This window comes from Castor canadensis, chromosome 1 (genome assembly GCF_047511655.1).
Source record: "Castor canadensis chromosome 1, mCasCan1.hap1v2, whole genome shotgun sequence".
Lineage (NCBI taxonomy): Eukaryota > Metazoa > Chordata > Mammalia > Rodentia > Castoridae > Castor > Castor canadensis.
Window position 1 is genome coordinate 25,383,016 of NC_133386.1, and position 27,031 is coordinate 25,410,046.

A 27,031-nucleotide genomic window follows, 5' to 3' on the forward strand; every position below is an offset into this window, starting at 1 on the left:
AACTAGAGAAAAGGTTAGATTAAAAAGAATTAACCTAGAAGGTAACACCCACGCACAGGAAATCAATGTGAGTCAATGCCCTGTATAGCTATCCTTATCTCAACCAGCAAAACCCCTTGTTCCTTCCTATTATTGCTTATACTCTCTCTACAACAAAATTAGAGATAAGGGCAAAATAGTTTCTGCTGGGTATTGAGGGGGTGAGAGGGAGGGGGCGGAGTGGGTGGTAAGGGAGGGGGTGGGGGCAGGGGGGAGAAATGAACCAAGCCTTGTATGCACATATGAATAATAAAAGAAAAATGACAAAAAAAATTAAAAAAAAATTCTTCCCTGCATTTTTGTAAAATTTTATTACCACCAGTTCCTCTTTTGCCTCTCATTCCCCAAAATAAATACTTCCCAAGACTAGAGCTCAGCATCTCTCTCTACACTGCTCTAGGCAGAAGGTAAAATTTAAATTTTCCACTCCATAACAGGGGCACCATTCGGCATTTTCACAATCCTTGTGACTATCAAGTACATTACAGGAAGTTAGCATCACTGAACCCTGAGCACTTGGTATGTGCAGCCTCCCACCCTCACTACTTTCTCTTGATTTTTTTTTCCCTTGACAGTGCTGGGAATGGAACCCAGGGCCTTACACATGCTAAGCAAATGCTGTGCCACTGAGGTGCACCTCCAGTTCTACCTTTCTACCATAACCCCAACATCCATAACGTTTGCAAAAGGCCTTCAAAGGGAAGGGCAATAATGTTAATTGGTAACCACTGGGTTTGATCATAAAGGTTTCATGTGCTGTGTGCAGGATTGTGGACCACATCTGCTGTTAATAAGATGCTAAGGGAGGAGTTTAGAATGTGCGCCTGGTAGTAGTGTGGGACTTGGGACTGGGGGTAGGGAGGCAGTGAGGGGGTATGCAGTAATCAGGTAGGAATGATGAGTGCCCAGGCTCCAGGAGTAGTGTTAGATGACTGCCAGCCCATGAAACACAGAGCGGCCAAAATAGGGGACAAGCAGGTTTGAAAAGAATACCTCTTGGCTATCCTGGCTTGACTTGCTGAGTAAGAAGTGCCTATGTACCACCAATGTGTAGAAAGACAGAAATATGACCAGAACTCAAGTTGAGTTCTGGCAAGGTGGAAAGGTGACTGACAAGGTGGAAAGAAGACTGGCAAGCAAACTCTTACCAGAAGTGCAACCATAAAGGAAAGAAAAAAAAAAATGGGTAGGGGACAGAGGACAGAAAATGCTGAGACCTAAGCATGTTCAGGAACTGGGGGAATGAATGCCAAAACCTCAGGACACCTTGAAGATACAGGAAAGGGAATAAACAATGTGATTCCCCTACTCAAAAGCCTTCACAATCTCTCCATTGCCCACTGAATAACTAATGCAACATTCCACCAAATGTACCAGCACAGGTGGAACTCTTAAAGCCTGTACAAATATTAGCTATAACTATCATACATTACAATTATCTCTTTCAGTGTGTGATTCCAGGGCCTCAGCAAAATAGCCCTAAACCAACCTGTGTACTTCTGTGTATCTCATCACTGTGGCTTCCCAATCTCTTCCTGGGAGTCCACAATTCTTAATCTTCTTTGTCCAAGTCCCATTTTGTCCAGGACAGCAATTCACAGTATTAACTCTGCAACCAGACTGTTTGTATACCAGTACCAGTACTATTTAGGAGCCATAGGCCCTTGGACAAGTTACTTGTTTTCGTGTCAGCTTCTTCTGTATAAAATGGAAATAATAACAGAACATACCTTACATAGTTGCTATAAAGATGAAAAAACCCCAGTACACATGTGCAGCTTAGTACAGGCCCTGGCACCTAATAAACCTCCACTCCATTCTCCCATTCCTTTAAAGCCCACGTCCAGACATCAACTGCACCAGGACTCTCCTCCCCCAGCAACCTGACTTCCCACAGTAGGGTATGGTCTGAATTCTACTGGAGTGTATCATCGTGGTCCCTGTAAGGAGAAGTTGCCCCTTACTCATCTTTGTGTTCCTAGCACCACTGGGCCCAGGCCTTTTACAAATCAAGGTCTGGATAAAGTTACATGAAAGACAATGGCACATAAAACTCCCATATGACAAGGGCAGAAGGAAGAGAGGGAAAGGTCTACAACCCTAGACAGAAAGACCTAGACACGCTGAAGCACACTGAGAAAAGTACAAAAGTGGTTTGAAACGCTGAGGAAATTAACTGCAGTCACCTGGGCTGTGACCTTTTGTGTCCTTTAAAATGTTAATTAGTCAATTAAATAAAGTTCAGTTGCTTTTATCTGCAGTCCTTCAGAGGAAAAGCCTTGATGGGAATGCTATGAAATGTAATGGCAATAGCCAAGATGCATTAACCCAGGACTACTAAACTCAAATTAAAGGACAGCCTAAGTATACCTCTGCATTCACAACATTCAGAATGTAAATTCTGAGACTGACTTGACATTTTTAAAAATATATATTGACTAAGGTAGTCTAAAAAAGAAAAATTCTATTTATATCTTTTCAAAAAAGCAGCAAATTTATCATTTAATAAATATTGCACACTTTCTACATACCAGATCTTTAGAGCTGGAAAGGTTGGCAAATTGTGCCAAGAACTCTAATAGAAGTACCTGTATGGAACTCATAGGAGGCACCATGGCTCTGCCACACCCCTGTCCCTCTCACAGTCTATAAATCACCACAGCCATTCTACCCTCCAAGTCTCTACACTGAAGGGCTCTACTATGGTGCAGACATGGTTGAGTACCACCTGAAAGGTTCATGTGTTGAAGGCTTGGTTACCAGTGTGGCAGTAGGAATGGTGTGAAACCTTTAAGAGGTAGGGCCTAGTGGGAGGTCTTGGGTCACTGGGGGTTCTGTCTTAGAAGAATATTGGTCTCATGGAGTGAAGAGCTGTTATGAAAGCCTGAACCCTGAGTTGCTCTCTTTCTTTTTTTATCGCCAATATTTCAGGGGAAAATTCTGACTGGAATGTCTCTGAAATGTAAGGGCAATAATCTAGCAGCCAAAGTGGTCACATGCTACTGCTATTCCTCTCCATTATAATGTGATATAGCTGAGAGAGCTTCCTCCAGAACTGAGCCCAGGCAGGAATGCCTATACCATTCCCTTAATCCTCCAAAACTGTGAGCTAAATAAACGTCTTTTCTTCACAAGTAGCCTGCCTCAGATATTTAATTACAGCATTGAAAATCTGACAAATACAGGCCCCCACTCCACTTTGCCAGCCCTACTTGTTTATACATCAGACACTTTGATGTGGCCTTGTGGTCAGTCCTCAAAAACAAATGTGTAGCAAAGAGCTTATTTAATATTGAGTAATATGTGCAACAGACACCTCATTGTGACATGCTTCTAGCCCAAGGGTGAGGTGGGAAGGGAGGTAGGAGACTCTGAATTGGGTGATTAGGAATAGTAAGAGGGTGAGCCTTGGGAACAACATGAGGACTTCTAACAGTGATCTCATGTGTCATGCAGTCTCTACCTCCCCTGTCCATACAGGGGACAGTAAGAGATGGATATATATACCAGTTCTGCTGCTGAATGGTTGTTTGACACTAAGCAGTTTGACACTAAGCAGTTTCCTTATTTGTGAAGATAAAAATGTTTGTCCTACTCAGCTCAAATGTATGTGAAAGCACTTTATAAACTATGAAGATCCATAAAAATGTTTACTTTTCTACTCCAACTGTATACCTATGCACTTGGCTCCCCAATTAAACACAAACTGCTCCAATATGTTTCCTACTTTTTCTAATACCCTGAATATGTCACATAATAAGTGCTTAGAAAGTAAACAGTGAATAATATCATGCTTCTTTTCAAATTTCTCAACTCTTACAATTAACCAAAACAAATAGGAAGCTGGAGGTGTAGCTCAAGTGGCAGAGCACCTGCCTAGCAAGCATGAGGCCCTGAGTTCAAACCTCAGTGGCTCCAAAACAAACAGGAAAGATTCTATAACTCTAAGAAACAGAACTAGCAGCATTCAAAAATAAGACCTATGACAAATTAGTTGGTAATACATTTCAGGAACATTTGATTGGTTCCTGAAAGCTATAAACTTACAAAATCCTAGTTCTGAAGAATAGCAGTCCCAACAAAAGCATAAATGGAATATAGACTGACATGATAAAACCAACCCCTTAGTGGGAGAAGGAAAAGGGGAACCCCAAACTCAGTGAGGGCTTGTTTCACAAGTGTCCCTTGGGACATCAGTCTAAACTGTGATAACCTAACAAACAACATGGAAATGTTCTTTCACACATAGTCAACATTGTTTAAAATCATGTGTATTAACCATCCTAGGCCTGTTTTTACAGGTTTATCATCAAGCATTCTTTGTCCCTGCTCAAGTGAAAATAAACAAGGTTTATGTGTTTCTGAGGAAAAAAATCTCAAGAAGTTTCAAGTCTAGACAACAGGGTAACTAGGCCAAAGTCACTTGGCAATCGATCTTGTCTCCCCAGCTTTGGCATCCTGTACTCTGCCCCCACTTCAAGTCTTCACAAGTCTTGCCTATTAAAAGGAAAATGTCTGGCAGGAGTCATAAACTCAAACCCCTTGACAAACTCATCCACACTAAGGAGTCCCATAAACTAGGCCCTACAGTTTTCGGGTTTTTAATTGTGAAATTAAGTATTTTCACCCCCTCTTAAAAAAAACAGTTGTAAGCATTCAAAGCAGGTGTAGAGCTGGGCAGGGTCCAGGGGTCAGGAATATCTTCTAGGCAAAGCCCAAAGTAGGGACTTGATCTTATTCATCCTTATAAACCTACAACTATGAAAATCATATTAGGTGTTTAATAAATACTTTGTTGAAGGAGAGAATGACCTAATCAGACCTGGTAAGCTGGGGTGACTGAAATACTGAAAGGTGGAGAAGAGAGGTAGATGTGAACCCGTGTTGCTCTGCCAGGGTAGATTAAGTCAGGGAGCCCAAACTAGATATTCCAGATCAGGCCAGTCCTCTATCACCCTCACTTCTTCCTACTCAACATCAGCTTGTTCCTGCCTTCTGCATTCAGGCACCAAATGGGAATTTCAGGGGTTCTGAACAAATCCCTGGCAAAGGAGTCTCCCTCAGGGCAAGAAGTTCTTGACAACTGTGCTCTATCCCTAGCTCCAGAGCATGGGAGCCAGCCTGCTTGCGTAAGAGTAAGCTCTGCAATTTCGCTTTCAGGTCTTGGGCCAGCCACTTAGCCTCCCTGTGCCTATTTTCTTACCTGAGTAATGTTAAAAGTAATAGTGCCTATACCTCAAAGGGTTGCCTTCAGGAATAAAAGAACTATTATGGTAGTTCAAACAGAGCCTGGCACCTAAGCATTTAATTATGTGGAATTGCTATGAAACACCACAATCACTTTGTATCACTTGATATAAAATTGAACGAAGCCACATGAAGGAAGTGACTGACCCCTTCCCTCCACAAGTACAGTCCGCCTAGACACTAGACACAAAAAGAGTTTAACACTCTGACAATGCACATTAACCCCTTCCCACCTGACCTTTCCATCATACCTCTCTCTCACCTTGTGCCTCTCCTCAGGCCGCTTCCAGCCCCAACACCCACCCCCAAACCCAGACAGGTGCCTGCCTCTCAGGGGAGAAAGCAGTCCACACCACCTCTCTCCACAGCCCTCAGTGGCCTGTGGTCTTGCCTGTTCTCCCAACTTATTCTTTGTTAATCATGACTTCTTATATGGGTTGTAATAATAAAAAGGCAAGCAATGTATCTCTTCCCCACAACAAACAAAGCAGTATGGCATGAATCAAATAGTTCACTTACTGACTAGTCTTACAGAAGTGGAAAGAAAAGGTGACCTTCAAAGTTTTCTTCTTCTAACTTCATAAAAATGTTCTTCTCAGTGTCAGACAAATAACAACCTTGTTGCACTGGTGGCTCACAACTATAATTCTAGCTACTTAGGAGGCAGAGATCAGGAGGATCACAGTTCGAAGTTCGAATTCAAGAGATTCTATCTTAAAAAAACCCATCACACAAAAGGGCTAGTGGAGTGGCTCAAGGTATAGGCCCAAAGTTCAAGCCCTAATACTGCCTTTTCCAACCTAATCCCTGTTTTCCAAGCCTGGGTAGCACCTATTCATAAATCACAACTGCATGTCATTTATGAGATGTGGTCATGAAGAAAGAACTGTCACAATTCAAGACTAATTATCCTGCAGTCTGTAGGGTATGGGAAAAGCATGTTCAAACCACATAAATCTGTTGTCCTTGTGTTCTCTTTGTGGTTTTTGGGTGCTTTTTAATTGTATCAGGTTTATCTCTAGGACTCCTTAATTTTATCTCATAAAAATTAACAGCATACTATATGAGTGTCTTTCATCACTACCTAATTTTTCTTCCAAAGTTACTAATTTTCACAATGTTTTTCAGCACTAGTATTAGCTCACATGGATATTTTGAAAGCTACAATAAGAATTTTAAATTATAACAGTGAATGTCAAAATAACACAAATGTCATCAAAATCCTTAAAGATGTTCTATCAACATTGCCAAAGGGTTGGTAGGTATTTTTGTCTATAATGAAGGCAAGACCACTAAGTAACAAAGCGTTTTTATAATTCAGTGATTTGCCAGCTTTGAAATTATGAGGTGATTTAATACATGATTCAGGGGAAATGTGTTTACTCAGATTTTGTACATAATATGAAGCTTTTATTTATATTATTTATATGTCATCATTTTAAGTTTTCATAGCTCGATTTGCATATAATAAGATCACACTATACTATAAATTAGCAGACTACCTGTTCTCTTGCTTGGAGATTTAGTGCTTGAGGGTACTGATCACTGAAAACTACACAGCACCCTGGCATCTACATGCACAAGGCCCCATTCTGGAGGAAAGGTAGGGCCAACTCTGGAACCAAATCATGACATCATAAACTGAGAACAAGACTCCAAATTATATATATGTGCAAGTGCAAGCAGGTATGTATGTATAGCTACAGATACCTATTTAGATAGTTGTTAAGCTATCCCATTTTTAAAAGACTTCCTATCATTCTTCACTTTATTCCAATATCTTTTTTAGCAGTACTAGGGTTTGAACTTCATGACTGCTAGACAAGCGCTCTACCACTTGAGCCACTTCACCAGCCCTTTTATTGTTGAGTATTTTCAAGATAGGAGCTCACGAACTATTTGTCTGGGGCTGGCTTTGAACCATGATCCTCCCAATCTGTTACTACTGAGTAGTATTATAGATACCTGGTACTTCACTCCAATTTTAAGATTTTCCATGCTAAGAAAATAAGTTTGATTTTGATGATATTTGTTAATATCCTCCTTTGTCAGAAAAAAAAACTCAAAATCTGGCTAAAATCTAAACACTTTAACCATATTTTATATATACATGATTCCCATTTACCATGTAAGTTACAGTATATCATCCCCAAATGCTGTACCTGCTCCTTCTCTCTTGATAAACCCCAAAATAGTAATTGGAGGCCAAAGACCAAAGTCAGTTGGCCCCCCACACAACCTCTAGAATCTCAATGACTGAGATGAAAGAAGACTAATGACTTTACCTTTCCCAGGCTGTCCAGAGGTAAAGCGTATGATTAAATGGCAGCCCAGATTAGTTAGCTACCTGTCAGACTACAACACCTAACTCACTACTGTTCATTACCTTCCAAAAGCTCAAGTGAGAAACAATTTTTAGAAACAGTTCATAGATGATACAATGTCCATGTACAGCTGTAGATCAGAGTGCCAATGGGATAGTTTAGCCCACGGTGTGTAGTTTTAAACCACTCTTAAGGTTTTTGTTAGGGGATGTGAATGGGAATGTCTTTTAGGTGCAGCATGCACTCACCAAGCAGCCACGCCTCTACCTCAGCCCCTTTAAATACTTATTCATGTGCCGGGCCCTGGAAGCATTTGGGTGTGGAACTCCAATGCAAGATAAATTAGATTTCTCAATTAAGCCAACTGGCTGAAAACTGGTTACCTGGATACTGTTTCATCCTTTGGAGAGACTGCTTTTAATGACAGCAGGCCTAATAAATTTATTCTATTTAAGAAAGAATATTGTCATGGGCATTGTTTAGTGTTTTGCAATGCCTTGAAAATGGTTTAAGTTGCTTTTTTTTTGTTTTCTGTCTTATGGGCACGAAGAACACCCCACTAGTTCTGTTTGATTCCTCAGTGTGCTAGAAATCTGAAAGCTGTATTTGTGAACTACCACTTATAATGGCTCAGGACATTGTTTTTCCTAAAAGTATATCCCTGTTGTTAATATTCTCATTGACTATTCAGCTTATAGTATTGCATGCACTTTTCAAAGTCAGTTTAAATTAATTTTGGAAAAGGAGAGTATAAATGATCAAAACAAAATCTGTCTGCCACCTTTTCTCATACTTTCAAATCAGTTTTGCCAAATATGCATTAAAATCTGTACTTGATAGATGCCAAAGTTATTGGCACTCATTTTTCAAAGCCAGACAGAGAAGAGTACCTGAATGAAAATTCAGTGACTAGCCTCTCCTTTGCAGTGACTCATGATTTCAAACTTTGCCAGTACCATAGGTTTACATGACCTTTTTGTAACTGACACTGGAGCAAAAGAGTATCATGGGAAACAGGAAAATAACACAGAAATGAGTATTCTGCAATAGTAAATACTGATAATATTCTGTGCAGAAATGTGATGACATCAGCATTTCAGTTTCCCCTTTTCTGCTCCTGGAAGGAATCAAGGAACACCAAGAATACATGACCACCCTGAATTTCAACCATCATCACAATTGATGTGAATGTGGTAAAAGTTAATGTCTTGCAAATATAAAAGGAGACTTCAAGTTTTCCAGGACACAAATAAGCACTTGCTTGGACAGATATCTGGGAATGTTTTGTAAGTTATCACTGAATAAGGACCTTGTTCTAGGAAAGAAAACCACCAGGTTCACATCAAGCACCTACTACATGCTATGGTTTGGATCTGGACTTCAAAGGCCCAAGTGTCAAAAGTTTGATCTGCAGTGTGGTGCTGAAAACTGTAACAGTGGGGAGAGCCCATGGGAGGCTTTGATGTCGCTGTGAGGTCGCTGCAGGTGTGCTTCCAAGTGACTGTGGGACCTCTCCTTTCCACTTTCCAGTCCTCAGGTGGGCAGCCTTGCTCTCCCACATGTTCAGGGATGATGTGCCCCACAGCCCCAGAGCAGCAGGGACAACTGATCATAGACTGACCTCTAAAAAACTGTGGGCCAGAATAAACCTTTTCTCTGTGTAAGGAGATTATCTTGGATATTTGTTACAGTAATGGAAAGCTGACTGATACGCTGCAGAAGAAAGAAAATACATGAAGTCTCTGAAAATATCCAAATTCTAACCAGCTGTCAATCAATGCAAGACAATTCAGGTAATGCTTTAGGTAACTGTTGTGTGCCCAGTGTAGAGTTTAGTGTGGGGGATTCAAATGGTGAAAAAAAATAAATAAGTAAGCCATACTTTGCTATTTCTTTGTTTGCCTCCTACCTTTGTTGTTGAAAACTGGATGTTTTCATGTAAGATAGAAACTCTAAGATTCTCTTTCCTCACAAGACTTGCTGCTGTTGCTCTTTACTGTTGCTACTAAGGTTGGTGCTTTTTCTTGGACTGATTTGGTAGTCTCTACTTTTCTGTCCTGTGAAGTCACTGAAATCTCTGTTCAGTATCTTAGCAGTCAGGTACCAATCTGACCTAGACAGAGACCTTCTTAGATGACTTAAATGAGTAAGTCTGCCACACTTTGCCGAGTGTATGGCAGGACATACCTTCAAAAAGCTTTGGTAGTTTACAACTACTTTAGCTTTTCCTTTCTGCTTATGCAGAACCTTGGAGGTCAGCCAGTTAACAATCAAGGCACCTCTGAGGGTCTTTCCTAGGCAAGCATACTGCCTCACCATGGGCATGACTTTCTATAGCACCAGAAATATCTAAGATGCCGATGATCCCCCTAAGGACATGTTCTTCCCAAGATTTCCTCTTTAAGTTTCTTGAATCACCTTTTGTTTGGTCCAGCGATTACTGTTGCAATAACAGTAACAGCTGCAATGCTAAACAACTGCTGCTGATTGTTTTCAACAGACAACCAAGACCAGGGCTTTTCATCAGAAAGACATGCCCTACACATGAGGCTTTACCAGAGAGCTTCCGGACAGGTCAAACTGTGACAGTTCTCTGGGGTCAGGGCTTTTGGGGAAACTCAACCCTATTATTCTTCATCCTCCATTAGTTTTGAAAGCTATGATAGTGGGAATAAGACAAGTTAAAACACCATAATGCTCAATGTCCTTACTGATTCAGCCATTTTCTGAACACCTTTAGCATTACTGCAAGCTTTTGGCTATATTTCCAGAGCTTTGAAAAGTTTACTTTGATAAATTTCACCAGTGTTCACTGCTTTTACAGAAGAGCAGATTTCTGGAGGCCCTTACTCTGCCACTCTGGAAGTTGTTCTTAATATAAATTTAAGCATAAATACGTATTTTGTTGTATGATAGGATGATCAATAATAGACTTTCAAGCAAGACAGTACCACCTTAGGATCAAATTCTGAGTAAAAACTGAGTTTAAAAAAATTTTAAACTTCTATTATTTTAAGATAGTGGTTAAGTTACTATAATTTGGATTCTTTCTAAATACACATAAATGAGAAGGTTTACAAGAAATTGAAAGCTGTATCCTGTGCATCTACTTAAACCTTTGAAAAACTGAGTGTGACAATTTAAAACGTACACAGCAAAAAGTTTGATTTCTACCTTCAAATCAGTATTCTGAAAATTGGACTATGATCATATCAACCTCAGAAACTCAGACTAAAGCCCTCCACCCTTAGGTTAGTTATAACTAGACCCCAACCTTGCTTTTCCATCTGACCGCCTAGGGCAATACACAAAGCCTCTTCTTCAGCCTTGGTACTTTTCTGAGGCCACAGAAAAATGGAGGGGAGGTGGACTGCAGCCCACTGGTGCTCCACACCACACCTCAGGCTCACTAAGTGTTTAATAATCATTTCTTGATTAACTGGCAAGTCTTTTTTAAGTGAAAACTAGGAAAGATTTAATAAGTTTCTCAGGCTACTAGAATGGGTCAAGTCGTACAATGCTTGCCTACCAAGCATGAGGCCCTGAGTTCAAACCCCAGTGCTGCCAAAGGAAAAAAAAATAATATGTTTCTCAAGTTTTTGAGACATTTCTTCTACTAAGAACAAAAATAATATGACTTTAAGTCATATACATTAAGGAAGCCAGTCTTACAAAAATATTTTGTCAACTGTTTTAATTAGTGTAGAAGCTATAAATAAGATCACTGAAAACACATCTGCCTTAGCCAGCCTCTGATTCTATTTAACCTCCCTTATGTTAATTTAGTGTGAGAGACTGCAACAAAGTAGGTAGCAAATGTAGTACATGACGGTTATGTCCATTTTAGCATATTTTTATTCTCAGATTAAAGTTTAAACACAAGGTTTTTACTAAAGCAAACCACTCTACCCAAATAAACATGGAAACTCACATCCAAAAAACAAAACAAAACAAAAAACCAACCTGCTCTTCAACTACATTTAACAACTTGGACTTCCAATGTTCTTTCAATATATTCAGTCTACTCTCCTAGACCTATTCTTTTATCTTTCAATTGAAGCCTACAAGCCTACCGAGACTCAAATTCAAACTAAATACAAAAAAATGTACATTTCTATTTGATCTATTTTATATTTTCATTTTGGCTCCATCATCAGTAAAAAATGTACTTCAATAATTCCCATAAAGTAGAAAATAGGAATTTTCTTGTCTAACATAAGCCATGTCAAGACCCAAAAGGACATGGACCCCAAATATGCCTGCTATAGGCTAAATATGAGAATGAAGATAATGGTTCCATAATTTTTCCTGAATGTTTCCCAAAAATACCAAAGTTCCACAGAATAGAAATACAGCAATCCCTTAATTCAGCTTCTACAAATACTTCCTGAGCACAGAGCTCTTGCATAGCATGCTCCAGGTCTTGGGTTTGATCCCCAGCACCGCAAAGAATAAGTAAATAAAAGTCACAATAAAGAGCACAAAGGCAGTAACCAATACCTTTGTGTACCAGATCATGGGGCATATTTCTATAATTCAGAATAGCCTCTTATTCAAAATGTTCAATATCCAACTAATATTCAAGACTTATTTAATAACTAGGATTAAACTAAAAGAGGTAAGTACTTAAACCCAATTATAATATAAAGGTTTTCCTAACTCCAATCTTTACACTCCATAAAAACAAAACAAAACAAACAATGAGGAAAATCTATTCTAACTGATATAGCAGCTCAAAATCCTAGCTACACAGAAGGAAGAGATCCAGAGGATCAGAGTTCAAAGCCAATCCTGGGTAAATAATTTGCAAGACCTTATCTCAAAAAATCCCATCACAAAAAAGACTGGCAAAGTGGCTCAAGTGATAGGAGTGCCTGCCCAGAAAGTGTTAAGGCCCTGAGTTCAAACTCCAATGCTACCAAAAAAAAAAAAGGTTACTGCATTTTAAATTTAAAAAAAAGTTCACAACAATGTAACTAAATTTATTTTCCTATCCTATCCTTACCCTAAAATAAACTAAATCCTTATGGTCATGTGTTTTCTATGTGTCTTTTTTGCCCTGCTGAAATCTCTGAAATAATACACTTTCTGCTCCCCTGCTTTCCCTTCAAGATAACCTGGTAAAATGCTTTTCAGGGATCGCCCTCACAGTCATTCTTCTGAGATCCGAGGAGAAAAGACAAGCCTTTGCCTGGGGCATGCTGCACAGCCCATGGTGAAATGCTGTATCAGCAACCAACAAAAGCAAGTTAAAGACTCAGTTGCAACATGGAAAGACTTGTCAAAGAAGAGGGCATGTCTAAGTCTTCTACTTCAGTCAGTAAAAATGAAAACAACCCAAGAATCAGTCATGACTAGTCATGACTATATCTTAGCCAACAGCTCACCATGTATGCACACACAAAGCAGCTTGTGATGATACAACTTGTCTTAAAGAAAGTTCATAAAATTTTCTAAGGAAAATTAAAGAAACTCCAAGTTATAGACTCTGGTTGATAATTTAAACTAGTGATGTCATTTCCAATCACTAAGTTTTTTGTGGAACACAGGTATAGTTTTGTGCTATGACCATTCTCAAATAGTCAAAATTACTCATTTCAAAACTAAAGGGAAAAAATAAAGTACTATTTTGTGGAAATTACCAAAAAAATCTAGAAATTTATTTTGCTTTAAGAGAACTTGTCATATTAAACATATATTTAAAAGCATATGTAATTATATTCTAAATAAAGTTTAAATAGTATTTAATTCAAATTAATTCAATCTTCCAAGTCATGATATCACATACCTCATGAAACATTAGTAAGTTATAAGGAAAACAGATTTATCCCAGTCAAAAATTTCAAATCTGAATCTCTTTCAAACTTGGAAATTCCAAAAATAAGGTGATTCCACAAAGACTACAATTATATAAGTGTCAAGTGTCTCATAGCCATAGAAATTGGTTTGATAAAATCCACAATATATTTAGTAAATTCACAGCTCTATAACCTAACTTCAAATTCAAAATCTAAATGGGAGGAGGTAAGGAAAGAAAAGTTCTGTTACCATTTCAAAATGCTTTTACCAACACTTAAAACTCCCACCCCATGTAACCCCAGAGGCAAGTAAAGAACAGAATGTAGAAGAGTCTGAAGCGAATCAATATAGAAAAAACTGTGCAAGGCATAATTACAAAACCAGGCACAATAAATCATGTAGTACAACAGGCCAAAGCAAGTCTCTGTTAATCAAATGATTACAATCAAGTGGACTCTGCTGTTAAAATGAAGCCAGTAGAGCCCAGGGAAGGATGATTCACAGGTCACAACAAAACAATCCCAAAGTCAACTATACTTTGGGAGGTAAAAGAACCCTCGAACCCTCCCAAAGCCCAGCTGCCACAGCCCTTCCATCCCCACTTAGGGGTCAGGAAGGCTTCTTGCAGTAACTCTGGAAGGGCTCACTCAAGGAACTGGGCTTTGACCCAAGACCTGCAGGCGAATGAACACTGAACATTCTCTGGGGAAATACACACACAAGAGCTCCAAGATCCAAACCTGCAGAAAAACAAGACTCCTCTCAAGAAGTAGAATATGAGCTTTGGAAAATGTGCATTCATTGCAAACTCCCTAGAGAAGGCTAAGGTCTGCTCTAGATTCTTCCAACAAACCAGAGTATGCATTCATCACTAGTTGGGAAGGGACCACACTAGATCACAAACCTGAGGACCAAAAACCCTTCTAAAAAACACTAAAACTGCCGAATCATGGCACAATTATTTCCTTTTTTTCAAATAGTCCTATGGTTAGCAAAGAGTTTATCACAAACAATGTTATCCTCACCTTCTCCAGATAAAACTTAGGCTTGGAAAGGTTTAGTGGCCTTGCAAAATGGCAGCGCCAGTTCTACAGCTCAGACCTGCATCTCCCAAATCTCACACTTTTTAGATCAAGCAATGAGTCTGGGAACCTTTTCCAAATCAGACATATAAGAAGGTACAAGGGCTGCCTGGATCAGCATGATGCAATATGTGAATAAAGTCTTGGTTCAATTGTGTGCTGCACTCCCATTTTATTATACACCTGCAATTTCAGTTCAAGTGCCAGAATAAGAAAAATGAGAACTTTCTTCTCATTCAGCATGTAAGTTTGTTATCACAGGCAAGATCAGGGCAATTTAGCCTTAAGAGGCCTCAGTTTGCAGCATGGCTCTTGAGAACCAAGGCAATATGGGCATTCTCTACAAGTTTCAAAATCCTACTTGGCTGGTATGGAAGATGAAGGGGAGTTTAGATATATGAAAGAAGAGTTAGGTGTTGAGTACTGGAGCTCAGCTGTCCACTAGACAGTATCAGCCAGCGACACAGAGGATCAGGGAGGACAATAGGAATTGCAACCAGTTTCTGTGGAACATAGCCTCCCAAATGCAAAACAAAAGTACACAGTACCTCAAGAATGTACCAACATTATCATGCACTGGTATTCAAATGAAGTCAAGAGTCACTAACCTTATGCCATGCCCAAACTATTTTGCCTACAAGTACTTTCACACTTTCCTCACTCTCCCCTACTTACTAAAATTCTACCTCTATGTCGATGTTATGTGATCATACAAAACACTTCTAGCTAGCATGGTCCACCTTAAACAAGGCTGAAAGACAAATAATAAACTAGAGAAAACATGCCCAAAAAGTATCCTGAAAATACAGACTGTGCAAATCAGTAAGAACACAAACTCTTATAGTGAATGAACAAAAATAATGACCAGTGACTGTCACTCACTCACAATCCTACAAATGCAAATAAATATGAGATGTGATTTTTTAATCTATCTGCCTGATGATAAAAATGGCAACCAAAATTCACCCAGGGAATGTGAAGAAATGAGCACTCCATGGCCTGGGATGTAGCTCAGTGGTACAGCATTTGCCTAGCCATGTGTAAGGCCTTGAGTGAAGGAAGGAAGGCAGGAAGGAAGGGAGGGAGGTAGAGAAAGAACAAAGGAGGATGAGATGAGGAAAAGAAAAAGAAGTGAGCATTGCATTCTCTGCCAATGTTAATGTAAACAGGCAAACCCTTTCTAGAGAGGTTGGCAATACATCTAAAGCAGTGATCTCACCTTAGGACTTTATGTTCAAGAAGATAATCACATCCTAGCTATGAACTCTGTCTAGTCCATTAAGAATAGGAAGTGCCAGCTCAAAAGTTCACAATCTTTGAAATGCTAAAACCAGAAAATTCTTCTGTCATAGAAGAAGGAACCAGAGCAACACGTGTACAATATCCTGGGTGAAGTGTTTTGTTTTACAAATTTAATTTCAGTTTAAGTATCCAGATGATACCCATAAGGTGTTTTTTGTTGTTCTGTTGTTTTGTTTTGTGTTTTTTTGGCAGAACTGGGGGTTTGAACTCAGGGCCTCATGCTTGCTAGGCAATTACTCTACCACTTGACCACTTGAGCCATTCAGCCAACCCTTTTTTGTGTTGAGTATTTTCAAGATAGGATCTCACAAACTATTTGCCTGGGCTGGCTTAGAAATACAATCCTCCTGATCTTCGCCTCCTGAGTAGCTAGAAGTACAGGTGAGCCACTGGCACCTGGCCAAATAAGGTTTTTTAAAAGCTATTTTTTAAAAAACAGTTTTTTAAAAAGTATTTAAACATCTCTACTGCTTCCTTGACATTTTTATAAGTCCTCTACCTAAAACCCTGCATATAGTTTTTCAATATTTACACATGTGTGGAGGGGTATCAAGATGAACCCAACATCAACTAGAATCCAACTGGCATTAGAGTCAGACAGGTTTCCCTACACTTGAGCACACACCTTTTCTGCAAAAAGGGTAAAAGGCCATCTCTGATGCTTAGCATACTCATCCTCAAATGTAGATTGCATGGTGTCTGTAAACATTAAGAATGAAGGCGCTATGCCATCTTTGTCGTTCTTGCCGCTAGGAATGGTGGCCTCTCCTCTCCTTTCCGTGGGTTCTACAACTCCAACACACTCATCATCAGGCATCTTAAATTTGCTTTGGTATTTCAACATGCTATCTTTACTCTGAAACTAAATACCTAATATGGTGGAATACTGTCAAAACAGAGCTCAAGTTACTGCACACGTAAGCGCTGCAGGATAAGGACAGGAGAAAGTGGAAACGTCTGGAAGCCTGAGCTGCCCCAAGTGTTCAATATGGACATTTCTGCCTCTACCACTGAAGGCCACTTTTATTTCTCAATGCCAGACTCTCTCCATTACCTCTAGTATTGCTGCTATGGGCTCTATCTGTTCATTTAATGCCTATTGCCAACTCTCCTAGGCTTGGCCTCTCAGATTACAGATCACACCTGCTGCCAATCAAAAATAGCCAGAACTTGATTCTGTACATTCCCTGGTTTCCAATTCTGCCTAAACACTGAACTGTGTTAAGCATAACAAATAGTGTGTTACTAATAAGTTGTGTTATAATACACTTCCACTAAGTATCACATTGAAATAATTATCACATTCAGGAATGCTCACTTAGAAATATAAAACAGAGCTTGTGATATTCAGTTTCAACATTAGTGTAGAAAGACTCTCCTGAGATACTTTTCTAACTTGAAGGGACATAATCTAAAGTATAACCAAACTTGTGCTTACACCCCAGAGGAAAATATACATTAAAAAGTGGCAGATTCCTCCTTAACTTACATGAGCAATTTGATGCGCTTGCTTACTTTGGTCGAAATGCATCCTCTTAATTAGCTTCACATAGGCATGTACCATAAGGCATCCTATTTCTAATGAATCTCCAATAAAATGAAATAAATAGAAACTGTGAATTATGACATGTGGGCCATCTTTTGCTATCTAACTATCTGTAATTGCTCTTTTGGGGGTGATATGATTTGAGTGGCAACATATTTTGAAGGAGTCCAATATATGCCATTGTGGCATAAAAATTATTTTGAGCTGAAGGCTTTGAGTTGCTGAAAAATCTTATGTGCATAAAGGCAGAGTCACCCCCAAAGAACAAAATTACTATCCCTTCACTGAAAACGAGCAGGAAACACTAACTTATTACCATAAATGAGAAGTCTTCACATCACACTAAACAGACAGTATCACAAAACTAACCTGTCTTCTATTTATTCTCCTAAAAGAATTATTATTCCAAAAAAATTGTTTTCCATATGTGGCCCTCCCCTTTTTTCCCCCTGTTAAACTAGTATATAAGCCCCCAGTTCTAACCACCCCTTTGAATTACATTTTTTCTGTAACTAAAGTCTATCTCCTGCTCATCTGTCTTTTGTCAATTTAATTTTCAGGTCCTCAAATACTAAACCTAAAGCAAGTACAGAAGTTTTTCCTTCCTGACAATTTAATCTGTGAAATGCACTGTATTATATATGAGAACCATACTAACTTTCTAATTTAATGCAGTCTAAGCAATTCTATGATTAACGTTTAACACTTCCTCTTTAAATCTTCCTCTTTCCTCACTTTTCTTTAAACTTCCTCTAAATATCTTTCTTGTATCTCTTAAAACTGTTTTCAAGGATTCTCCTCAAGTATAATTTAGTACAAATAATTTCTCCTCCCTTTCTACTTCCAATAAATTAGAACAAATAATTTTTAAATATTAGAAGTGCTATTCACTTTTTGTTAGTTTATTAAAAAGCTCTCAAGGACAATGTAGCTAAAACATCCTGTTGATTAAATAAAACAAGTTGCTATTTTACCAACCACTGAGAAATGGAAGCTTTCTGAAATAAAATTCAAACACACAAAAAGTCACTTTGTGCAAAACAATGACATCGTCCCCACTAGAGCTTTTACTATTTTAAAACTAGGAAGAAGATGATAAAAAATAAAATGACAAATTAGTCCAACCAGGCAGAGAGATAAACAGCTTTTACAAGGTGAGAAAAACAAACTGCAGGGACAACTCCCTCCCTCTAGAGAAAATCCTCTCTGTTTAGATGGCCTCAACTTCTCCCCTGGCATTTAGTTCTCTGAAGATAACCTCAATTAACTAAGCTCCCAGGGCCCAGAAATCCTGGGATGCTGGTGCCCACAATGAAGACAGACTTCTCCACACACCAGCCTTGGGTATTGTGACACTATCACTCTATCATACTGGGCAGAAAAGCAACATGTAACACAAGTCTACTGCAGTGGAAAAATCATAATCAAGGATATCTGCCAAGTTTGACCTCCAATCCCTGACTAGCTGTAACAAAAGCAGTAACCAGAACTCCAGGCCCTTTCCACCTCCTTCTGCCTGGAGTATCCTTACTTTGCCTTCGGAGCTAACTGCTTCTCTTTCTGTAAGACTCGTTCAAATGTTCCTTCCTCCAGGAAACAAATCTGTACTATAATGGACTGTAACAGTCCTATAACAGTCCATTATTGTGGCTTCATGTGTTACATGTCTCTCTGCCAGATTCACCATGAGCCATTGAGGATATGTGGATTCTGATGCCCTCAAATATAATTGAACATTATACTTCCAGCCTTAGAAAACAGAAAGTACATAATAAACATTTAGTAGATGGGTAAGTGCATAGATAAACAAAACAATGAAGGAGCAAATAAAGGAATGAGGAACTAATGAAATGATTTATTATATCATTGTTGTGCTGGGGATACACTGTGACATTTACAAGTTCTTACAATATATCATAGTTGAGTTTACCCCTCCATCATTCTCTTTTATCCTCCCTCCCTCCATTTCCATTTTCATACATGAGTACATATTTCCCTCCTTTACCTCATCCTTATACCCTCCCCTCTTCCCACTGATACCAACCCCCAGATGGGGTTTGTTTCATCTTCCTGTTCTCCATTTTTGAAAAAAGCATTTTGTTTAAGATAGCTCTACAGGGAGTTTCCTTGTGACATTTCCATGTATGTATGCATTATAACCCAAATTGGTTCATGCCATCTATTCTTCTCCTTTCTTTCTTAGTCCCCTTCTTATGGTGATTTCAACAGGTTTAAAAATTCTACAGTCATTCTTGTATAAAGAGTGTATCACTTAATAACATTAGGCCCTGGATTATCCTTCAGAACGCCATGTGCTCTTCACCCTTTCATCATCAGTTCCTCACACTCATCTCATTTCACATCTCTACCTTCAAATCCAATCCATTTCTTTAAAGCAAATACTCTACCACCCCAATGCACCTACTCTTTTTGATTTCATGGCTGCTCCTGCACTCTTGTGTAGAACATGTACTAACTTACTTGCATTTATTTCTATCTTTTACATGTAGTTTTCTTTTTTTTTTAATACTGCAGTTTGAACTGAAGGCCTCACACTTACCAGGCTATCCTTCAAAGACACCCCCAAAGGTATGCATTTAGAAAAGAGAGGCTGAGGAAGGTTTTGCCCCAAAGTCGGTTTGCTAGTAAGTTGTGGCACTCAGCATTACATCCAGGTCATGCTTGTTGACTAAAACCTTTAAAACTCTAGGCCTTACCAATTCATAAGATTGGAAGAATGGAGCAAGACAGACTTTGGAAGGTCTGTGTATCTTCACTGACTCAATCACCAGGTACTAAGATCACACATCATTATTAGATAGTTTGTTGAATGCCTATGAGTTCTACACACTAAAGAGCATAGAAATCCCCAACAGAAATAAAATCCAGCCTTGGAAGGCTCCCCTAAGTATGACAGCATCTGCTCTAAGTCTGGATCCACAGCCATCCCTCCTGTGGCTAAGACACCTAGGGTACCAGTAATACTCCAGCATGCCTGCAAAACACTAAGAACCAGGGACTGGTGGGGCCATGAAGAAGAGAGACTGCAGAGCAACGACAAAGTGGTAAAACTTTTCTATGGCACAATCTGTCAGCATGTATTAAAAGTTATAAAAATATGCATATCTCTTAACATACCAAGTCCACAGATGAGGGTTGGTGGAGTGGCTCAGGTGGCAGAGCGCCAGCCTAGCACGTACAAGGCCGAGTTCAAACCCAGTACCACAAAAAAAAAAAAAAAAAAAAAGCTTGGCATTCCAAGTCCACAGGTAAGAATCTGTGTAGCCTCCAAAACTCATGAAACTTAATTCGCAATGCAACAGTATTAAGAGGTGTGGCCAGTGTTTACAAGGTGATTAAGCCACATGGGTACCCTCATAGATGGGATTAATGACCTTACAGAAGCACTTGAAGTAATTTCACACCTTTTACCTTTTTGGTCCTGTGAGGACACTGCAGGAAAATGTCGTCCACAGAACTGGCCCTAACCAGACCGTGAATCTGCACATACACTGATCTTCCCAGCCTCTAGAAATGTGAGAAATAAATTTCTATTACTTACAAATTACCCGGTCTGTGATACTTTGTTGTAGTAGCAGGAATGGATTCAGACAGGAAGTGATTGGATAAATTCCCAGAGACGTGTGGATAGGAACCTAAAGGTCAAACAATAGCAAAATGATACTATCCAAGATGCAGACATATGTTGGCATATTATGCAATAATTAAAAATAATGATGCACAGGTGGGGCGTGGTGTCACACACCTGTAATGCCAACTACTTGGAAGGTGGAAGGAAGACTATCAACTCTGAGGCCAGCTCCAGACAGGCATGAGACCCTACCCAAAAACAACCTAAAGCAAAAAGTGCTGGGGGCATACTCAAGTGGTAGAGCACAAACACAAGACCCTGAGTTCAAATCCAAGTACTGTCAAAAAAGATGATGACACACCTGCATGCTTACTGCTCTTAAAATGCCCACAAAATATTAAGTTTAAAAATCAAATTATAATATACGTAATCTTCTTTTTGTGAAAACTATGTACGCACTTTATGCAAAAATATTATATGCAAAAATTATATAAGGCTTCAAACACATAAATCAAAATGTTAACTTGTGATCTCTTAAGTGGTGGGATTATGTGTTTAAGATTTTCCACAATGCTTACTTTTTTTTTTTATTCATATATGCATACAATGTTTGGGTCATTTCTCCCCCCTTCCCCCACCCCCTCCCTTACCACCCACCTCCACAATGCTTACTTTATTACTGATAAAATGATACTTTTTTTTTTTTTGCAGTGCTGGGAATCAAACCTAGGTCCTCATATGCACTAGGCAAGCACCCTACCTCTGAGCTACATCCCCAAACCAAATCACTATTTTTAATTAAATAAATCTCTTAGGAATGCCAGAGTTGGTGATCACAAATCAGAGTAGATTTTTTATTTTCCTCTTAAATTCTCCCTCTGTTACCTTCAAGTTCCTTAAGTAAACTTATACACAGTTGAAAGCCTAAAGCAAACTCATTCAAGGATTCAGCTCCAGGAGATATCCCAATTTTATCTCAGGGCTTTTTGGTTTTTTTGGGGGGAGGTATATTTTCGGTCTTGAAGACAGGGCCTCTCTAGGCAGCCCACACTAGACTTGAACTCTTGATCCTCCTGCCTTGGTCTCACTAGTGCTGGGATTATAGGCATGCACTACCCTGTCCTGTTTACTTCCTGTTCTCAATTCTCACAAGGCTGGTATGTAATCTTGGGTTTATAGAAAAGCTGACACTGACAGTTTGCTTAGTTTGTAAAACATAAGCACAGGTCCTATGACAACAAAGAAGGAATAAAGATTATGCATAAAACTCACTAGCAGAGCACAGAGCATTTCTTCACTATAATATAAAAACTACACTGAATAATCTTTGATGGATGAGGCAGTATCTTCTACCAATCCCCACTGCAAAGGTATATTTCAAAAGACAACTGGCCAGGTTTTGTGGTACATGACTATAATCCTAGTACTCAGGAGATAGAAGCAGGAGGATCCAAGCTTGAAGCCAGCCTGTGCTACATACATACCTTATCTCAAAAACGACAAATGTCCAAGAGTGACAAGTATTTTTAAAGATCTAGCAAAACTTACTTCTAGGAAGGCAAGAAAATGTCCTCTAAGATCACATTTCTCTACTATCCTTAGACCCTCAAGCTGGACATTCCCTGATCTGAAAATAAACAGCAGGCAAACACTCTTCATTTCCCTTCTGATAACATGGGTAATTTATAAACGTAGTAGGAATTAAGGTAAACATCTAAAATGACAATCCATTTAAAACACACCTGATGTTATAAAAAGTGTTTAGTGGCCTCAAGATACAACAAAATATGAATCTTGCTCACAAGGAAGAGATAATCATACAAAAACACCTACTTGAAAATAGATGGATGGGATTCAGAACACATCTTCCCATCAAAATAATGTCGTATGGTAGCTAACTCCCAGTCTGGCCCACAAAACCTATTTAGTTGTTAGTAAGAAACAGTTATCCCACACTGCCTTTTAGTGTCATGATGGTGGCTAAGCAAAGAACCCAGTAACACTGGGGCAGTTAAGAGTTCAGCCCTCTTCCAGTGGGCAGCCCATGTCCAAATGACTAGTCACTGAGGGAATAAAGGCCCTGCCCCAATGTGACAAGGTGGGGTACTCTTAAGGGCCATCCCAGCTCCACAGCCTCTCCTGCAGTACATCTGCAACAGAGTTCTACTCTCCTTCTGCCCAATCCTGCTTCCTTCTCCCTCGCACTAATCTACCACCTACAAGTAGTTGTTTGTCTCAGAGGTTATTCACAGAACCTGAAATAAATAACTAACTTCATAAGCTCATGCTGTAAGTCTGGCACTGTTCTAATATAATCTGTATTTACTATGTTATATACAATAAAATACACTTCTACATATGTATGGGTAGGAACTATAATCCCATACATTAGTTACATTTGCAGAAACTAAGACACATTTAACTACCAAAGTCATTTATCAAAATGTCTGAGGTACACTGGAAGTGTGGCTCAAGTGGTAAAGCACCTGCTCTGCAAGCGCAAAGCCCTGAGTTCAAATCCCAGTCTCTCTCTCTCTCTCTCTCTCTCACACACACACACACACACACACACACACACACACGCACGCACACCTGAGAAGCCAATCTGAACCTAGGTCTACCAAATACAAGGCAACTGACCAATTCCATCTGCTATAAAGAGTTGTTAGATGACTGAAGGTTGAGTCAGCTCAGGGGTTCTGTGGCAGTCAGGCCTGAGTGGTATGGTGATCCACACTCAAACACAAAACAGGGATTTACAAAAGTACTTTGGATCAGGACAACTGAAAACCAGATACACACCATGATCAAGGTTTCATATATCTTTAGGACTGAAGCAAAAAAAAATCAGAGGCCCAATGGAACCAGAATTTCAGAATTTTGTTCACCTACAATCAAACTGTTACAGTATGTACAGACAGGTGTTCACTACATAGGAGGATGGTACTTCCTTACGCTGCCTTGCTTTTTACTCCAATTCCTGCAAAAAGCTTCATAAAGCAGCATCTAAAAACTAGTTACGTAATAAAGTTTTACAGGTACAATTTCCTTACATTTCATATTGTTATTAAACTTAGGCAACCAGGTGAACTTCTTCAACTACAACCATACCACAGCTCCCCTCAGGCTTTCCCTAATTAGCCATCTTTTTTTTTTTTATAGAATAATAATTATTTTTATCTAGAATGAACAACCAAGAGCTAATATTACCTTGCCCCTAATGGCCCCACTGCCCAACAGCTACAAGACACAGGATCATTCTACAAATCGTGAACAACTACACAGGTTAAAACTGACTCGATGGGTCAGTACAAACCATTCAAAAGTTTAACAGATACAAAAAAAGTTTGAGTCCAGCCTGGGCTACATAACAAAACCCTGTGTTTAAAAAAATTACCAGTACCTTACAATTTTAACAGCATTTTCACTTTTCTTATTCATTCATTTTGCATCTAGGAGGCCTCAGCATCCATGTTCAGTTATTATCTGCTGCAGAAATGCAGTGAAGGGTCCTTCAAATTACAATGAATCACTGAGACACCACTCCATGTCACAACCAAAAACTGATTATCATAAAACTCAGCTGACTGCTCTAATTCTGCAGCTTCTGTGACCCTGATTATGACACTGTTTGGGCCATTTCTTCTTCTTCCCCATTCATTCAATAAAACAAGCTACTGCTGGGTGTGGTGGTGCAGGTCTGTAATCCACCACCTGGGAAGCTGAGGGAAGATAATCAAAACAGTTCCAGGCCAGCCTGAGCTACACAGTGAGATCCTGTCTCAAAGAAAAAAAAGTAAAATCAAATAAGCTTCTAATCAGAAATGCATAGCTTTACACTGTATGGCTAAGTCTACCTCAGTTTACCACAACAAAAATGAGTAGAAGGGGCAGCATAATCAGTTTAACGTTTTTGAAGTAGAAGGTGCCACCTGCCTAAGAAAAAAAACTTCCTCACACTACTTTAAAGCGGTTGAAATTTTCAAGTCTAGAAAAAAGTAAACAGCCAACTTAAAGCTTTCACACACCAGAACACCAGCATGGTAAGCCAGATCCAGAATGCAGGCTCCAGAGCAGCAGGCTGCCCCACAGGGGTCACCACCATATCCCCAGTATTGGCACGGCCGCTCTGTGTGTGGCTAATACTTTTTGAATGAATAAATAATAGCTATTATTCATTGATCATGTATTATCTGTGAGGAGCTCTACTAAGCTCATTACACACAGCCTTTAAAACAAGAACGGGGACTGGACAGGGAAGGGGCACTCTGAGTCTCATAATAACCCTCTGAGGGACCAGTGGGATTTTTCTTCTTCAATTTTACACATGAGGAAACGGAGGCTCTGAAGGCCTGACCTTCCCACGCTGTCAAATCTAAACAGCTGGACCAGAAGTCTGCCTTACCCAGAGTCTGAGCACCTTCCTCGCTGACACATCACTATGGAAACGAAGGTTAGAGTCAGGAAAACAAAAGAACACAGAGAATGCAGGCTGGCCACGAGGATTAATAAACATTTTACAAGTGGGTAAATTTGCTCCTGAAGAGAAATCATATCTTCCTATCTCAAAATTACAAAGACTCAGCCAGGGAGGCCTACGATGTCCCTGGTGGAAGCACGGCTGGGTCCTTGGAGGTGCAAGTGTCCTGTTTAAAAAGTGAATGAGCAACCTAAAGAATGGCTTGAGAAGCTCAACGCTGCGTGTTAACGCCAGACACAACGATCCTAATCTGCCTTCATCGGGACACACCTACCTATCTGCCCTGACCATAGGAACTCAAAGAACTGTTCACACGAGTGCCCAGCGCCCTGTAGCAAAAACCATGCTTCTGCAGTGACAACAGAAAACTGTCACACCTTGTATCCCCCACGTGTCCCCTCAAAAGGAGCATCAGGCACTGCGCAAAGCGGTAAGGCTCCTTCCTAAAACGCCGAGAATTACACAGAGGATTTTTTTTTTTAACTCCGGGCTGGGAACGGAAGTCAAGTTCAGCTTCTCTTCCTTCCTCAAGCAAGCTGGAGAATTAAAGAACACACACACAATCGCCCTCGGCGAAGCCGTCGTGGGGCCTCTACACCCGGGGCCATCGCCGCAGCAAGCCGGGCGGGGGAAGAGGGTGGGTGGGGCGCACTGGGAAGAATGGAGTGGTCCCTAACTTCTCCATCGGACCCTTCTCCTCACTCGGGCGGCTCTGCCCTCCTTCCTCCTGCCAGCCGCCGCACAAGCCGCGCACCCCGGGACGGGACGGGACGGGACCGGACAGGGCCCGGCCCCGCGCGGGCAGCCGGGCGTGGGGAGCGCCGCGGCGGGCGGCCACTTCCTGACTCGCATTGTCCACGCGCCGCCCGCGGCCCCGTCGGGGAGGAGGAAGTTGGCGCTCGCCCCGCCGGCCCCGACTCACCGTTCTTGGCGTCTCCCGCGGCCAAGGCCCCCGCGGCGGCCGCGCCGTTCGCGGCTCCAGTCCCCGCGCCTCCGATGCCCGCCGCGCCCCCGGCGCCCGCCGCGCCCGGCACCGCCGCCCCGCAGCCGGCCGCCGCCGCCAGGGCCCCCCCAGCCGCCGCGCCCGCCGCGCCCGCCACGGCCAGGGCCCCGGCTCCATTTTCCTGCTCGTCTCCGCTGCTGTTGGCGCGCTTGTTTTTACGGCCGCCTTTGCTGTTTTTGGGGTTGGGCATCTCGCGAGCAAGCGAGCGAGCGAGCGAGCGAACGGGTGCCCGGCGTCAGCGAAGGCGGCTTCCCCGCGGCGTCGGCTCCGGGCGGGAAGGCGCCGCCCGCGACTGCACGGACGCCCGTCTAGCCGCGCGGCCCGCGTCGCGCCATCCCGGCCGCCGCGCCCTCCCCGGCTTCCTGGAGCCGGCGCGCGGCCACCCGAGGCTCGCAGCCGCGCGGGCGCCGCGGGCCCGGGGCGCGAGCAAGACGCTCCTGAGCCTGAGGGAAAAGGCGGGTCCTCAGGCTTGTTTTGATTCGGCTGCGCTGACACGCTCTAGGCCCGCCCCCTCCCCTGACGTCACAGGCTTCGGCCTGGCCACGCCCGCCAGGTGACCTCACGGCGGTCGGCCCCGCCCCCGCGGCGTCACGCCCGCGCAGCGCCCGCCGCCTTCG

General features: G+C 41.1%; 1 protein-coding gene and 1 non-coding gene across 2 annotated transcripts in view; one reads left to right on the forward strand and one right to left on the reverse strand.

Moving 5' to 3' along the window:
- Heca (hdc homolog, cell cycle regulator) overlaps positions 1-26,749 on the reverse strand; it is a 43,318-nt gene extending 16,569 nt beyond the window's left edge. The window contains exon 1 of the mRNA XM_020174481.2: positions 26,334-26,749. Within this exon, the coding sequence (XP_020030070.2) occupies positions 26,334-26,604 (271 nt within the window). The 5' untranslated portion in view covers positions 26,605-26,749. The remainder of the gene's footprint in view (positions 1-26,333) is intronic.
- Trnaa-agc (transfer RNA alanine (anticodon AGC)) lies at positions 3,885-3,957 on the forward strand. Its single transcript has one exon. It is a non-coding gene; the product is annotated as a tRNA-Ala (tRNA).
- Positions 26,750-27,031: the final 282 nt, after the last annotated feature.